Source organism: Notechis scutatus, chromosome 5 (genome assembly GCF_049901735.1).
Source record: "Notechis scutatus isolate UNSWTSFEM ecotype Mainland chromosome 5, rNotScu1.2, whole genome shotgun sequence".
Classification (NCBI taxonomy): Eukaryota; Metazoa; Chordata; class Lepidosauria; order Squamata; family Elapidae; genus Notechis; species Notechis scutatus.
The window spans coordinates 82,274,346-82,291,469 of NC_142013.1; the positions used below are offsets into that span (position 1 = coordinate 82,274,346).

At 38.7% G+C, this 17,124-nt stretch overlaps 1 protein-coding gene across 1 annotated transcript; it reads left to right on the forward strand.

Annotated features, from left to right (window-relative positions):
* The first annotated feature begins 744 nt into the window (after window positions 1-744).
* LOC113411580 (acetylserotonin O-methyltransferase-like) lies at window positions 745-13,020 on the forward strand. Its single transcript, XM_026666714.2, has 8 exons — window positions 745-852; window positions 2,094-2,268; window positions 2,466-2,595; window positions 3,450-3,518; window positions 4,684-4,802; window positions 8,714-8,854; window positions 9,022-9,144; window positions 12,738-13,020. Exons 1-8 carry the CDS (start codon window positions 745-747, stop codon window positions 12,944-12,946), a joined length of 1,074 nt encoding a protein of 357 aa, XP_026522499.2. The 3' UTR covers window positions 12,947-13,020.
* The last annotated feature ends 4,104 nt before the right edge of the window (window positions 13,021-17,124 follow it).

Sequence of the window (17,124 nt, forward strand, 5' to 3'; positions counted from 1 at the left end):
AGATTTTTAATTATATTATAAGTAGTCCAAGGTGGTGAATATATATCATATATCTTACTCTTCCAATTTTCCACCCAAAAACCCTCTGAGGTGAGTTTGGCTGAGAGAGAGAGTGGACATCCCACTTAACAGTCTTATGGTGGACAACTAAATATTAATATAAAGAGGATCAGATGTACATGTGGAGGAGTTTGTAATTTATGCTTATAAAATATATTTTGAAGGTTCTTTGAACATGAAACATTCTAGGCAGTGTAAATGGAAAGGAATTAAGTAGACACTCTGTTCTTTCTTTTCCTCTAACAGATTGATTGTTTCTAGTCAGGAAAAAGCTGAAGCAGATTGAGCAAAAATAGGAGCAAACACAATGCTGTAGGGAGCAAACACAATGCTGTGTCAAACACAATGCTGTACAAAATAGAAACACAATGCTGTCTAAATGCTTGCAAAATATTGTTTTTAGTGGTAATTGCACAATACTATGTTCAGAAAGACAATATATACGTCCACAGAGTCCAAAATAGTTCAAGTCAACTCATAGCTTTACTTTTTTTAAACAGAATACATAATAATCTGAAGATGATAATAATTATTACAGTATCCACCCAGACTTCTTTCTGGCTAATAATTTTATTAGCTCTTTTTCCTCTTTTTGTCTGCTTATAGTTATCATTGCAATCCAGGCCTCTGGGAGAAGAAGAAAGGCAAGAACTGGCCTCGTAAGCTGGAGACATTTGATTTAATATGAAAAGGGCTACTGTACAACTTCCTGGGGTCACAATGAATTCACCTGAAGACGCTGAAAATATTAAAATGTTTTTTCATCATCAACATTCATTTGTAATCTCAAAGGTAAGACATGTAATACTTACAAATAGTATATTAAGTAGTAAAACTTACAAAACAAAATTTTTTCACTTCCTTCTTTTTGTGGGATGCCTCTTTATACCTCCCTGGACATGTGTCGGTGGATTTTTTTGGACAACATGTTTAGAAATAATTTGCCTTTGCCTTCCTCCTTGACCAGAGAGAGAATGATCGGCCCAAGATCACTGAGTTGGCTTCAGGCCTAAGGCAGGACTGAAACTCAGCTGTCCTATTTTCTAGCCTGGTGCCTTAACCACGACTGCAAACCAGCTTTCTTTGTCTTCTTCATGGAAGTGAAAACCACTGAATGCTGAAAACTTTCCTATAATGAAAACATACATATAAGTTGTATAAATGACACAAGGTGTTTTGCTGCATTCTTTGAGTGAGCTCCAAAAATTGGATTGCAGATGTATTATAAAACAATCCCTTCCCTTTATTTTGCTTTCCTATTGATTTATCTCATCAGCAGACATGATCCCATAATCCCCAACAATTGAAATTTTTCTTTGGCTCCTTCCAGCTGTTTTCCCATTAATACTGGTAAGTTAAACAAATTCAAGCTCTCAAGAGAGAAGTAATCTTACCATCTGTCATGAGTGTCACTGCACTTAATCATTCCAGACTGTGTGGATGTGGTTGCACAAAAGAGCAGATTCCTGAACAGCCCATTTCTTCTCTTGCTCATCAGCAACAGATGCAGCGGGCAAGAATAGTTGCCATACATAATCATGCTTGGTCCTAGAGCAATAGTTATTTATTTATCCCACATTTATTATTATACACAAATAAGTCAATGTAGCAAAGATATCCATCAGACCTCCATTCTGGTATTTTCCCCACAACAGCTCAGTGAGGTCAGTTCAGAGATGGTATTCAGCAGGTTCTGACCAGTTCTGGAGAACTGGTAGCGAGAATTTTGAATAATTCAAAGAACTGGCAAATGCCACCTCTGACTGGAGATTTTACAGTATCCTTCCCCTGCCATGCCCACCAAGCCACGCCCACAGAACTGGTAGTAAAAAAAATTGAATCCCACCACTGGGTCAGTTGTGTTGAGAGGAAGTGACTGACCCAAGGCCAAACAGCTGGCTTTCATGGCTAAAGCTATCATTGTCTTGAGAGCAAGTTCAGCTCTGAGTAAGATCTAGAAAAAGCAGAAATCTACTCACACTTAAAGTGATGCAGTAACGTTCCTTTTTGTACATTTGTCCATGTCTTTCCAGATCATATTTACTTCAAGTGAGCTGGGTGTCCTTGATTTGCTGAGGGAGTCGGGGGAACCGCTCTCCTCTGCGACTGTGGCTGAGCGCTTGAAGACCAGTCTCACCGGGATGCAGACACTGCTGGGGGCCTGTGTGGGGTTAAAGGTCCTGAAAGTGGAATGGAAGGAGGGCAAAGGTGATCCTGTTAGCAGGAGAAAGCAGTTACAGCTGTTTCAGGATTGTCAGCAATTCTTTTTGGAGTGCCAGATCAAATGTTTTGGGTGTCATGACTGAAATAATGCTAAAAGCATTATTATGCTTTGCTTATCTCAAGGAATTCAGTATATGGAATTCAGCAACGAGGTTTTGAAGTAATTGTTTTATCATTTTCAGGTCTTTATGGAAACACAGAGTTTGCTGATCTCTTTCTGGCTAAATCAAGCTCAAAGTCTCAGTATTATACCATGAAGTTCCATTCAGAAGCTGTGTATCCAGCTATGCAACATTTGTCTGAAGCTGTGAGGTAAGAAGGGAGTACCAGTAAAGTAAAAACTTCTTCTCAAAGACAATATTAGGTCAGGATGATAGTCTTCCTTTCCAACAAGTAACAGGGATTAGTGTCCTTACCATGTGGCAGTTTTGTTTGCTGTATCATTTGCATATTTGTTCACTCAATTACTGTAGAATCATCATCACTGAATAGATTTTCTCTCTTGTCTATCTTCTCAGTGGTCTCTCCTGAGATTGAAGAAGTAATTATCTCTGCACCTCTAGGTCTGTTTAATTTAAGATATAGAGTTTCAGCAGATGCCATGGTGGTGAACTGATTATACACACCCATTTCCTTTTGGATTTTCCAGTGGTGTTATTTATTCACTTAATCAAAATTTAATTGTTGCTCAATGTCTTTGGAAAAGATGCCTTTGCATGGCATGCCTGCAGATATACATAGAAAGCCAATTTATAAAAATTAGGGTTAAGATTTTTAATCTGATTAAAACATTGTCTTAGCTGCATTTTAATTAGAAAGACACTTTGATGATTGAAGCAAAACTCAGTTCATCAAATATCAGAATTCAAAAAGTCTAATGATGAAAATGACAAAAAATATCCTGCAAAAAGATTGACTAAATGAATTTAATAACTATTTAGTGAAACAAGAAGGACATAACGAGTCAGTTTCTGTCAGATCCACTCACTTCCCAGGTTTCAGTACTGTTTAGAGCCTATGATATTTTTGGAGTAACTTTTGCAAGTAATATTATTATGCTATTTGAATAGAAACACTATTTTGATGCTGGGGAAGTAGAAGAATATAATAGCTAATGGTATTTTTGTTGTTTTCAATTAAAACAAAAAACAAAACATCTGCTACAGGGATGGGAAACCTCCGATGCTATCAATATATGGCACTCCTTCAAATGAATTTTATGGACCTCAGTACAGGTAAAGTAGCATTTGTATGACTTTTGTTTGTAGAGATTGGATAGTAAATAGCTGTTTTGCTTTTAATTTTCTTATCAAATCTCACTTTGCAACTCTGCAAATATGTTTTCTTGAAAGTTTTGTTTAAATTTACTAAACAAGCTTAGACTAGCAGCACTACCCACCAACACTAATTTTGAGCAATCTGCCACAAAGAGAACCAAAGCCCAGTTTTATTCTAATAATCCTCACACTATTCCATCCATCCTACAATCACAACTTTGGAGTCTAGGTTGTAAACTAGTCCATCAGCCAATTTATCACCCCTGGATGATTTGCAAGGAGAAGAAGGCATAGAGAGATATGCTGATTATTGTTTTCATAATCTTGGTTTGTGTGTGTGTGTTTCTTGTTATCTTCTACTTCCCAGCTCATCTATTATTACCTGGTCTTTGCATAAGGTTGATTACCCTGAAAAGAAATAGTATGAAAAGTAGCTATGTTTGGATCTTAATGAAGCATGAATAATTTATAAACTTTCCCATGCCCTTATATCTTATGATATTTTTTTCTTTCAGCCTTCAATCTTTCTTTTCTGGCATTGGGATATTTTTACAACCTGTCTCACTGATCAAGAATTAATTTTCAAAAGGGAGAACTGGAATCTACAAGTACAGCTAGGTCATCTACATCTCAAATGCTAGAATGTGCAGTATGGTCCAGTATAGAAACAAAGATGCTTTCGTTCATTACCCAGAGATTCTCCAGTCTAGGTTGTAAACTAGTCCATCAGTCTAGGTTGTAAACTAGTCCATCCTTGTAATATACTTTTGTTGCTCCGATGCTAGTCCACAAGAATGTTGAACTACTTTTGAGATCCTTTCAGGACAGTTGATCCTGAGGCAAATGTTGGCACACAGTGTTCAACAATTCTGCCCAGGAATTGCTCAGGGTACAAATTGGATGGAAATGAGAATAATTCATCTAGGTCATATGGATTACTAATGCCATCAAACTTCAAGACAAATATTAAATAATCTGTTCTTTAAAACTAGATAATTAACAAAAGCCTGCAGAAACCATGGCTACATAATGAAAAATATAATTTTAGACATATGATCAGACATTAATCATATTGTATTTCATGTAGTTGTTGATCATCTGCCAATGCAAATTTCAATTCTAGTTCAAAGGAAGGTGTTGAAAGCTTTTTCCATTTCATGAGTGAGGCTTGGAGTCTCTATGGAAAAGAAGTGGTCTCTGCCTTTGATCTTTCTGAATTTCAGCTCATTTATGATATGGGTGGTAAGTATGTGAAGATATTCATCATGCCCCTTATTAGCAATTTGATATTATGTGATATTTTTTTACTTGAAGTCAAAAGGGTCATCAAACTATATGTACAAATAACAACTCCCCAAACCAGAAAAAACAAATTACCCATAACAATAAGGAAGCTCCAATCCAAAAAGAAATCTCTTTGGTGGAAAAACAAATCTGGTCACGTTGCCAACTTTAAAAGCCGATACAAAAATGTATGCCACCAGATAAAGACTGAATGTACCAATTATCACACTAAACAAGAGGAAAACCTTCTACGCACCAATTTCACCTGCGCTTTCTACAATTTTGTAAACAACAAACTAAAAGACTCAAGGTCCATCCCACCCCTGATAGGACCTAATGGTAAAGACAACAACGATGACACCATTAAAGCCAACCTCTTTAACACATTCTTTGGCTCAGTATTTGTAAACAGCAATGGATCATGCCCAATATTTCCTAGTCGAACCACAGAAAACTACAATGATCTAATACATTTTACAGAAGACAATGTTGAAAAAGCACTACGCAATCTAAAACCATCTCTATCTATTGGACCGGACGGAGTTTGTGCCTACTTCTTAAAAAAGCTATTCACTGCCATAGCTGAACCTCTAAGCATAATCTTTGAAAAATCTTTCAGGACCAGCTCCTTGCCAAATCTATGGTCACTAGCCATGGTCATTCCCATCTTCAAAAAGGGAGACCCCAGGCTAGTTGAAAATTACAGACCAATCTCTTTATCCGGTGTCACCTGTAAAGTCATGAAATCAATTATTAACCAATCCATTATCCTCCACTTAGAGACAAATAACCTACTCTCTAACAAACAGTTGGTTTCAGAAGGAAACTGTCCTGTAACCTGCAACTCTTACACTGCAAAAACATATGGACTACACAACTCGATCAGAGCAAAGCAATAGATGCAATCTACATAGACTTCTGTAAAGCCTTTGATTCAGTGGTACACAACAAACTACTCCTAAAACTAAGGTCTTATGGTATCTCTGGATACCTGCATAACTGGATAGAAGCATTCCTGTCAAACAGGCAACAAATGGTCAAAATTGGGAGTACCCTATCAAATCCTGTACCTGTGAACAGTGGTATCCCCCAAGGCAGTGTTCTAGGACCAACTCTCTTCATACTTTATATTAATGACCTCTGTGATTTTATTTAGAGCAATTGCGTTCTTTTCGGTGACGATGTAAAGCTATTCAACACCACTGACAATGCTGCTACCCTTCAAAAAGACCTCGACTATGTGTCAGAATGGTCAAACAAATGGCAACTTCAAATCTCAACAAATAAATGCTCTGTCTTACATATCAGCAAAAAAAATCAAAAAATAAAATACAAGCTGAATAGTCAAGACATTATTGATGACAAAAACTTTGTCAAGGACCTTGGAATACTCATCTCAAATGATCTAAGTGCTAGAGCCCACTGTAACTACATAGCCAAAAAGGCATTAAGAGTTGTTAACCTAATCCTGCATAGCTTTTTCTCCGATAATATCACTCTACTAACTAGAGCATATAAAACATTTGCTAGACCAATACTTGAATACAGCTCATCAGTCTGGAACCCGCATTACATATCTGATATTCATACAATTGAGAAAGTCCAGAAATACTTTACGAGAAGAATCCTCCACTCCTCTACCTTATGCCACCAGACTTGAAATTTTAGACCTAGACAACTTAGAACTACGCCGCCTTCGGTTCAATCTAAGTATAGTATATAAAATTATACATTGCAATGTCTTACCTATCAATGAATACTTCAGCTTCAACCAAAACAATACAAGAGCACTAAATAGATACAAACTAAAGATAAACCGCACCAAACTTGATTGCAGGAAAAACGACTTCAGGAACAGAGTAGTCAATGTCTGGAATACTCTACCTGACTCTATGGTTTCTTCCCCAACCCCCAAAATCTTCAACATTAGACTGTCTACTATTGACCTCACCCCTTTCCTAAGAGGTCTGTAGGGGGCGTGCATAAGTGCACCAAAACGTGCCTACCGTCCCTGTCCTATTGTTTCTTTCTTTTTCTTATTCATATCCATTTCATATATTTATAACCATGTTTATACTTATACTTGTTATCTAATTGTTTCACAAAATAAATAAAATAAATAAATAAATTTTGGAGAAACTGGATTGAAAGTCTTTCAGGCTCTATTAAGATTTATAATTCCCTGATTGTAAAAGTACTGTAGGCTTGTAGAATTCTACCCTGTGATCTTCTCTTCTAGAGTTTTGAACATTATTTATAAATACCCAATTTTAAAATGGCTTAGCTTATCAGAATTAGTCAATGACTCACAGTAAGTACCAACAATACTGAGACTGTTTGGAAAGAGATGGGCATGTTTTTGAAGATGAAATAACTCTTTTCCTACCTTTTCCATCCCTTGCCTGAGATAATAGTGTAATGATGCATTGAATGAAAAGAGAGCCAGCTCCTGTGGTGGTTAAAACATTCAGGCTAGAAACCTGGAAACCAGGAGTTTTAGTCCAGCTGGATGACTTTGGGCCAGTCATTTTTTTTTCTCAGCCCAATGAAGGAAGCAATGGCAAACCTGTACTGAAACTTTGCCAAAACAAAAACAAACAAACAACCCAAACCCCCATCTCCACCCCACCCCTATAAGGGTTTATCCAGGCTGGCATGAGATAACTCGCCATTGTCAGTTGGCTGCAGAACAACTTGCCCTAGGCAGCTTGCCATGGGGAAAACTTGTCATGAGCCTGGGCCTCCCACTCTGGTTTCCTGGCTTGGCCTGGCTTGAGAGAAGTGAACACACACAGAGACATAGAGACACAGAGACACACGCACCATTCTGAACTTGGGGACTTTTATCTTCATCCATGCTGGCAATTGTGCCCCGAGCTTGGAGGGAAGGACCTTTCCTTCAGTGTGTTGTGTGCACACACATACAAACCTCCCCTCCACACCCAATTCCAAGCATGGGGACTTTTATCTGCATCCAAGCTGGCAATCTTCCAATCACTCTTGGGCTTGGGGAGAAGAACCACTCTATCGGCGTGCTGTACTTGTGCTACAGAACATGTCAGTCAGAAAATTCTGACTGGCTGGGTCAAGGAAAAGGGCCTTTTCTGCTGCTGTTCCTGCTTTGCAGAACATCTTGCCCCCAGAACTGAGGAAAGTCCTCAATCTTCTGGCCTTCTGTAATGGTATCAAAACTTGGCTGTAGAGGACATCAGAGCCCACACATCCATAGGAGAGAATTCATGACATCACCCATGCCCCTCCTGTATTAACTTTTTGTCTTCCCATCTTGGATCTCTCTATCTCTTGCACTTTTATAATGTCTTACATTTTTAATCTTAAATTATTCATTTTTAATGTTTTATTATTGAATGGCATCATGGCCTAGAGGTGAAGATGCTTGCCTCCCACTCAGAACGTTGAGAGTTCAATCCTAGGCAGCAACATACGTTTCTCTATCAAGCTGCAAAGAGAAAATATCTGCTGCAAACTCTGCATAGGCGTCAGGAAGGGCACCAACCAGGAAATGCTCAGCTTCAGTTAGTTGCCCTGACCTCCATCCTGATAAAAGGGATTACAGGGTTGTAAAATGTTTTATTTATTGATTGTACACCCCTCAGAGCCCCTGGTGAGGGAGATGCACATTTAATAAGTTTGATATATAAATAAATAACCAAACAAACAAACATACATTTGTACACTTCTTTAAATGACAATATTATATGTCTGTTTAGCATAGCTATATGAACAATAAAATAATGAGGTAAGCTAAAAATCATAACAAATGTTCTAGTAAATTGTTAAAAATATTGATATGGAGGATATCTGTCTCACATAGTTCCTTTTTTGCATTGTGTTGTTTTTTTCCCAAGGAAGTAGCGGTGGCTTAGCTAAGGAATTGATTTCAGTGTACCCAAATTGTACCGTGAAACTTTTCGATCTTCCTGGAGTTGTGGAAATATCAAAAAAATATAATGCATTTTCAGATGAATCCCAGATCTCTTTCCACGAAGGTAATATGTCCTTTGAATTAACATCTCTGCCATTGCAAAGCAGTAGTTTAAAAAATGGTAGTATCACTGTAGAGCAAGCTTTATGAACAGGAGAGTAAATTGTTTCTCCACGTTGTTAGTAGAATTAACAAATTCCTATCTTATTAAGAGATTTATTCTTGTTACAGGGGATTTTTTTAAAGATCCAATTCCCGAAGCAGATCTTTACATCTTATCAAGAGTTTTGTATAATTGGAATGATGAAAAGTGTATCCAGCTACTAACAAAAGTATTTACAGCCTGTAAGCCAGGTAGGCATTGCTAGAAAGAGAAAAAATTGCCATTTGTGAATGGGAAGACAAACAAACCAATCAGAGCGATCCGTACATTTTTAAATGTATTTGCAACAACCTTTGACAAGTGAGATAGTGCTCACTTATGACCTAAAAGGGTCTCAGAAGTTTGGTTGTAGTTCTTTGCAGTCATTAAGTGATATAGGTAGTCCTTGACTTATAACTATTCTTTTAGTGACTGTTCGAAGTTAGATGGGCACGTGATCAAAATTCAGATGCTTGCCTATTTATGATGGTTGTGGTGTTCTGGGGTCATGTGATCACCTTTTACAACCTGCTGACAAGCAAAGTCAATGGGGAAGCCAGATTAATTCTATAACTGTGTTACCAACTTAACAACTGCAGTGATTTAACAACTATCTTGCTTAACATCAGGAATTTGGGGCCCAATTGGGTTGTAAGTCAAGGACTACCTGTAAAATATGTGACCACATCGCTCAGTGACCACAATCCTGGATCTTTCATTGAGACTGTTAAGCAGTTGTGTGGCTTGTTAAGTGGTGGGGGGACTGAAAAACTGCGTGCCAAAAGAGGACAGGCAGTTTCTCTCCATGCATGGAAGGGAATTTTTGGATTAGGATGCAGAATAGAAGCTTGGACCCCAAAAGTCTGACATGTGATGGAATGTAGTTGGGCGGATTCCTAGGAAGGAGGTGGTGCATCCAGAGGAATAAGAGACAACAGAGTTCAGATATTTTGTGTAAGAGAAAGAGGATGAAGCCAATTCCCCCCCAATAGCTCCCAGACTTAACACTTCATGAAGCTAGCAGTCTGCTTCAGTTTGGCAAGATTCTGTCTGTACATGTAGACCAATAAATACCTATGTTTGGAAGAATCACTACATATCTTTCTTGGAGACTGACGGAGCTTTCTTTCTCTGATCCACAGCAGGCCTTCCCCTGCCCTCCATGTGCAGAAGGGAACCGCTGTGTTGGACCAGAGAAAGGAAGCTCAGATCTTCATTAGCCTAGTTTCCTTTTTCCAGCCCACACATGAGTTCCCCTCTTCTCCATGTGCTAGCCTTTCTATCCTTCAGAACATTATGCTGTCTAGTTGTGGTTTACATTGGCTTGACGTAGTTGTCAGCAGCTACACAAAAGTAAATATAGCAGACCAGGAGATGATGGTGCAAGGAGAAGGACTGGAACTTCTAAGCCTTGTGGGGTGGGGAGAAGGTGGCAGGGAGCATACTGAGGCCTCCTGGGCCATAGCAGCTTTCTGTGTGCTCCCTAACCAACATTGAAGCATTACTATACTATGGAATCCAGTTTCTGCCATAGTGCCTATAAAAGCTATGTTATGAAACCTGTTTCTTTCTTACCCTTCCAAGACAGAGAAATGCCACTTATCATTGAATTTAAACAAAGTACACTTGTGGAAAGATTCCATAGAATGTCTGTGATGCTTCAGTCATGAAATAGAAGCAGAAGAGGTAGAGCATGGGAAGCAATCCTGTAGGAAATAGGCAAAGGTGGCATATGTTTTGAATTAAGCAACGATGAAGGATCCAGGGTTTGCATAACATTTTTTTTAAAACAAGTTTTATTAATTTCAACAACAAACAAATCATTACATATTTAAATCTTTTCCTGTATTTCCACAGAAATTTCCCCAATATTCTCATAAAACACAAACAAACACAAACAAACATATAAAAAATCTTTTAGTAAAGTACCTTGGCCCCAGTTACCTCTCTTTGTATGGGCAGCACATTTCACTCTTCACAATTCTATCTTATTTAATCCATCTTAATTAAATCATTATATTTATATCTTTTGCCCATTCATTATCCCTCTATCTCTTCTTATAATAAAAAGAATTTCTCCTGAAATCACTAATCAGAGTATGATGCCTTTCTATCCTCCCCTAAGTTAGTAAAATTAACATTCAACATAACAAATACCCAATTAGGTTCTGCTTGGTACATTCTATCCACCAAAAATGTTTAAATACATTGTATCCTCCTTTCCTTCAATATTTTATTACATTTTAAAAATCAATCATTATTAAAGACTTCAACATTTTAATTTCTTATTAAATCTTAAACCATTCTAATTTACTATTTCAAATATAAATGTTACAATACCATCTTCTGTACCTAGCAGAATCTTTCTTGCAGAAATTTATATTTCATCCTTTGTCCCTAAAAAAATTTCCTCTTCTCCCATCCAATTTTAAAACTTTGAGGCTTTTCTCCCGCCTTTCCCCTTTCTTTCTTCCCCACCAAATCTTCCTACCCCCCTCTTCTTCTAACCTCTGCCTTGCTGGGATCCCTTCTCTGTTGTGTTCCCTTTTTCTCTTGTTTGCTATCATTATATTTACTTTGCATCATATTTTTCTCTTTCTCAAATGTTTTTTTTAGATCTTAAGTCCTTCATTTTCCTTGCTCTCTTCCTTCCTTCTTTTCTTAGATAAGTTTTGAGATTCAATAAAGATGGCGTCTTCGTCTTTTTCTTGTTGTTGTTCTTCTGTTTCCATCTGTTCATTGTCTGTTGGTAATCAACCAGCGCCATTTCTAGAAATAGAAAGGCTTTTTCCATACCATCTTTGCAGGCTGCTTTTGTTTGCTCATATTCATCCCTCAGGTCCTCAGAAGGAAAAGCCATTATAAATAAATCTTTTCTTTTCTTTATTCCTCTTTCTTCTTACACCAACCAAATATTCAGAGAGAAAGGTAAAACAATCCCAAAGTCCACAATCCTCAATAAATCCAAGCAAGCCAAATTTCCCTTCCTCTTCCAGGGGTGGTATCAAAAAAAAAAAAAAAGAGAGTCCAAATCTGTATTTTAAAGCCTTTTAAAATTATGTTTCTGTCCTCAAATCTTCAAGGCATCTCCTCCAACAAGATCCAGATTTATATATTTTCTTTGTCCTCTCCCCTCCGGCTTAATTCCGTCGGGAGGAGAGTAAACTTTCCTTTCAGCACCTCAAAATTGCCGCTTTTTTTCTCTTGTGGAAAAATCATCAAAAAACCATCTTTTCCAGGAATTAAATTAGATAAATCTCAAAGCCCTGGGTCGACCAAGAATAACTTTCACTTTTAATAACTTTCTCTTCTTCCTCCTGCGCATACTTGCCCGGCTGCCGACTTCTTTGTGGCGGCCATTACGGACCGCCGCTGCACCGTCCTGGTAAAGGGGGTTCTGCCGGCCAGGGAGGGGGTCTGCAACACCCCAGACCCTTCCTCCGGATCCCCTTACCTTCAGCTACCCTGCAGGGCAGCCTTGCTCCGCACCCGTCCGGATCGGAGCCCCAAAACGGCTAGCGCGGCAGGGATCGCGCAGCTTCGCGAATCCCTACCGCTCGCGAAGCCGACAAACCGGAAACCCCCTGGGTTTGCATAACATTTTTATATCCTTTTAGGACCTTCAGGAGATTAAAATCTACCATAGACTTAGTCTAGGGGAAAAGAGTCGAATTTCCCAAAATAATATTTTTAGAAGAGGGGGAAATTTTGGGGAGAAAGGTCACAGCCGTAAAAATGAAAATGTGATGCATTACCTCTTTTGTAGGTGAGCTATTTCTTATTTAACAAATTACTTTCGCAACAGGTGGTGGAGTCTTAGCAATAGATCCAATTATTGATGACAAAATATCTGAGTCGCTTCCTGCTCATTTGTACTGCATTTTAATGTTGCTTATATGTGAAGGAAAGTCACGGAAAGAATCAGAACATCGGATGCTCTTCCAAACTGCTGGCTTTAAAGACATTCAGTTTAAGAAAGGAAATGTTTATGATGTCATTTTGGCCAGAAAATAATATTCAACATGCTTCATTCCAACTAAATGTCAAATAATTTCAAATAATAAAAATGCTTATTGTATTGATCCTAATGTGTGTGTTTGTGTGTTTGTGTATGTGTGTATCCATATTAACCTTATAGTCTATCTATTGACATTACTTTGATTTTCCTCACTGGAAGAAAGTAATTTAGGCTGAATAACTCTTGAGATGTTGTCATTCTGAGGGAACAACATGTTGCCCAAGAGGTAGATTAGATCAGAAAACTGACTTCATAGCAATACAATAACTACTATAGGAAACTATAAAAACATTGTCTCTGAGATGAAATATTACCAATTCTTTTACGGGATAGGGAAAAAAAATGGTGACAATTCCTAAAGTGGCAGTATCTAATGTGGGGTGGGAAAAAAATGAAATGGGCCTGATGAAGGCTGCCACTGTACTGGAGGAAGCTCTTAAAAACCATATGAAGAAGGTTGGGGAAAAAGAGTGAGAACATTTTCTGTTTTCACTGAGCTATTACAGAACAAACTGACTGCTGTGTATGCCACCTTAAGTCATAGAAATCTAATAAAACAAATAAACAAAGAGCAAATCTGTTTCTATCTGAACTTGGAAGAGGAAACTTGAATGTTTTCAGATATATCTTTTATAAGGTCTTTTTGTCCACCTTCCATTAATGCATGAAAATGCTTTACCTGCATCTTTAAGAAGTGGCCTTCCTCTCTAACAATCAGAGTTTGATGATCTTTGCTTGGGAACCTCAGTCCCAAAGGGACTACATGTAAATAGTGGAAATGATATTGCTGAATTTGATAGTTAATCCTTATTTCTTAGTGAAAGTGTGCAATTACAGGAAAGTGTTAGCACAGCTTCCATAGTAGTGATGACTCATTACAGTAACAAGAAATGGATTCTGCAAATGCAATAAGATTTGAGAAAATTTGCCACTCTTAAAGGCACAGTATAGGCTTTAACAGTGGCTCTCACCTGTGTTTGGTAGAGTTCATCCCTTATTGAACTCCAGCAATGCTTTAGATCAGGGGTATCAAACTCCCGTCATCATGGCGATGTCACGTGACATATTGGGACCTTTCCTCTTCACTAAACTTGGGGGGGGGGCAGGGCCAGCACATGACACATCCGGACCGTGGGCCGTGGGTTTGACACTTTAAATGCTTTTGTCCATGCAGCAGACCAGCATGGATAGTCCCCAGCTCCTTTGAAACTGCTCGGCAATCAGTCAGTTGGAGCAGACCAATCTACTGTGTCCAGTCCCTGTGATGGGTCATAGCATTGGAAAATCCCTAGGAAATCAAGGTCTGATCTGACCATGAAAAGGAGACAGTGTAAGTTCTCCCAATTTCAGATCACACTGCCAGTTCTCTGACAGGAACGCTAAATCAGAATTCAGGCTCCAGATGACCTGGGAGACGCTAATGGTTGCCATGGAAGTCTTGAACTCCTGAGCCACCTCAGACTCCATTCTCCAAGGAGATCAGGCAAGGAGATTGTAGTACAGCAGTAATGTAGGTAAAATAGCAACAGTCACAGCTGATCCCTAGACCTCAACGTGATGAACAGGTTTTCATAATTGGGAACCTGTTGGGCAGGATCTCTGAAAGCCACAAGGGGTTTCCTGATAACAATCCCTAGACCCCACCTTCCCAAACCTGTATGCAAATTTCTGATTAGTTCCCTGTCAGCTTTGGAAGCCATATTAGCACCAGCAGCTTCCATGCTGCCACATTCCTGAGCCTGAGAAATTGGGAGGGGGGATTTCATAGGGTATATGTAGTTTGACATAATAACATTCTTCTTTTCAGTCAAGGTCATGTCATCCTGCCCTTGGTTGAGGAATGGTTAGAGGATTGTGTCCTGTTGGGACGGATGGTGACTGGGCCATGTGATGGATTGATGGATTCAGGGGATTGGGTCTTTGAATTTCAATTACTGAGGTAAAACCCGAAACTCTCAGATTCAAGTTTTCCCAGATGTACCAGTATGACAACTCAAATAAAATGGAACTTTGAGAAAATGCCTGTCTCGGAGTTTTGGTGTTGGAGTTTGTTTTTCTGGAACGCTGACATCCACCTTCATTCCCCCAACTGTAATCCCATCTCCATATTTGTGCCCCTCAATTCTCAGGACTGAGACCCACCCACTGTCCTTACCAACATCCTTGGAGGGGGGTGACAATGGCATGAATGACTATTTCAAGGGCCTCCTGTCAAGGAAGAGATGCAACTGGTACACCAGTTTGGACAAGGGCCCTCCTGGTTATAGGTGTCACCTTCTGATTGAGCAGTAGCTGCAAGTCCAGGAGAACCCCCATGTTGTGTACCTGTCCTGAATAGGGAATTAAACCCCCATGCAAAACTAATGAAAGAAATATTGTAAACCTGGGAGGTCAAATGGCCAAAGCCATTCTATCTTGCTTGCATTGAACTGGTCACTTCCTCCCCATCCATATGCAAACAGTCTTGAGGTACTGGGTCAGTAGATTGATAGCTTCATCTGCACAGGATTGAGATGTAGAGCTAGGTATCATTTACATACTGATAACTGAAAATCCAACTGGTTTTTCCACTTGAAAGACTACAAGGTCAAAATGTAGTTGTGTCAGAGTATATTCATGAACTGGAATAGAGCACGGTAACAAGGTCAGCCAATGAATAGGCATAGCAACTAAATCAGCCAACGAGAACAGTTTGGAAACTGAAACTAGAAGTAGCCTAGGTGTGGCTCTATCTTAAGCTCTGCAGCTCTGAAGCTATTGTGAGCTCTGAGTCTGTCTATTGAAGATGAAACTAACTTGCTTGCTTGCTGAACTAAAATGAAACTGATATCTGTTTCTGAACTGCTGAAGTTGCTACTGAAGTACTTGCAACATGTTTCTGTCTGAGTTTGCTCCATGTTGGAGAAATCTACAACTGGTTTGAAAAATCTACTTATTATGTTTATAATGATGTTAAATGAAGCATCAGCCATCTGTGTTTATTTTTCTGTCATGTAAGAAGTTAAAGTATTCTGGGTAAAGCGTGAATTTGGTGCTCTGCCCTCAATGTGTCACACATAGCAACATGTACTACTCGATATATTTGTGTTGATTAGGAGAAGGCAGAGACATCAGTAAAGAGTCAACCAACAAACTCTTGAACTCAATTTCTTCAGCTCCGCAATGGGGATAAAAGCTTTGAAATGAAATGAAAGACCAAAGGTACAGTTTCTATTCAGCTGCCATTTACTATAGTTAGCAGAATAGGTATTTCTACTTCCTTAGTAGAGGAGTTTGTTATTGACAATTTGAGTCACAACAATTAGGCAAAGTGAATGTTTGTCTATATGTGTTATTGGGCAAGTTTAAGGAAGAAGTGAATTCTGGAAAGATTTCTATCTGCACTTTTGAACTCTATTTTTAACAACAGATACAATATACACAGTACTTCATTGAGGAAGAGTCCATTGCCCAAAAATATTTTAAAAATGCACCCCAGCCTCTGAAGATGTGGCATTTGCATAGTTTAGCTGTGCTTACCAAGACTCTGGAAACTATAAAAGCATTGCCTCCAAAGAAGACTCCTTTGTGATTCTTCCTTGGAATCCAAAGGACAGGTAAAAAGGGAAAGTGACTGTCCAAAAGAATGATAGTGTCTCACCTGGGATGGGAAGAAATGAAAAACCCATGCAGACACTGCTGAGGGCCTGTGTGGGGTTAAAGGTTCTGAAAGTGGAATGGAAGGATGGCAAAGGTGATGCTGTTAGCAGGGAGGAAGCAGTTACAGTTGTTTTAAAATGATCACATAGCATTCTTTTCCAAAAAGTTAGCACTTTCTGGTCATTTTTTTCTCATTATTCTTCTGTTTTGATTTAGTCATTGTGAAGTAATTATACATAGCTAATGAGTTTTGGTTACTAATTTGTTTTCTTATAAATGCTATATCCAGAGAATTCAGACAGCCTAACAGCCTGTAACTTATTTCAACATTGTCAGCAGCCCTTTTTGTAAGGTGACCAACCATCCTCCTTTAGGGAGGACAGTCCTCCTTTTGTAAGTTCTGTCTTCTCTCAAAAAGTGTCCTCCTACATGTCCTCCTTTTTGATATTTGAAGACTAATCTGTAAATCTCCGTATTTGATCGATGCCGATCAGGTCCGTTGTGTGTGATGTGACGTATTTGTATTTGACATGAC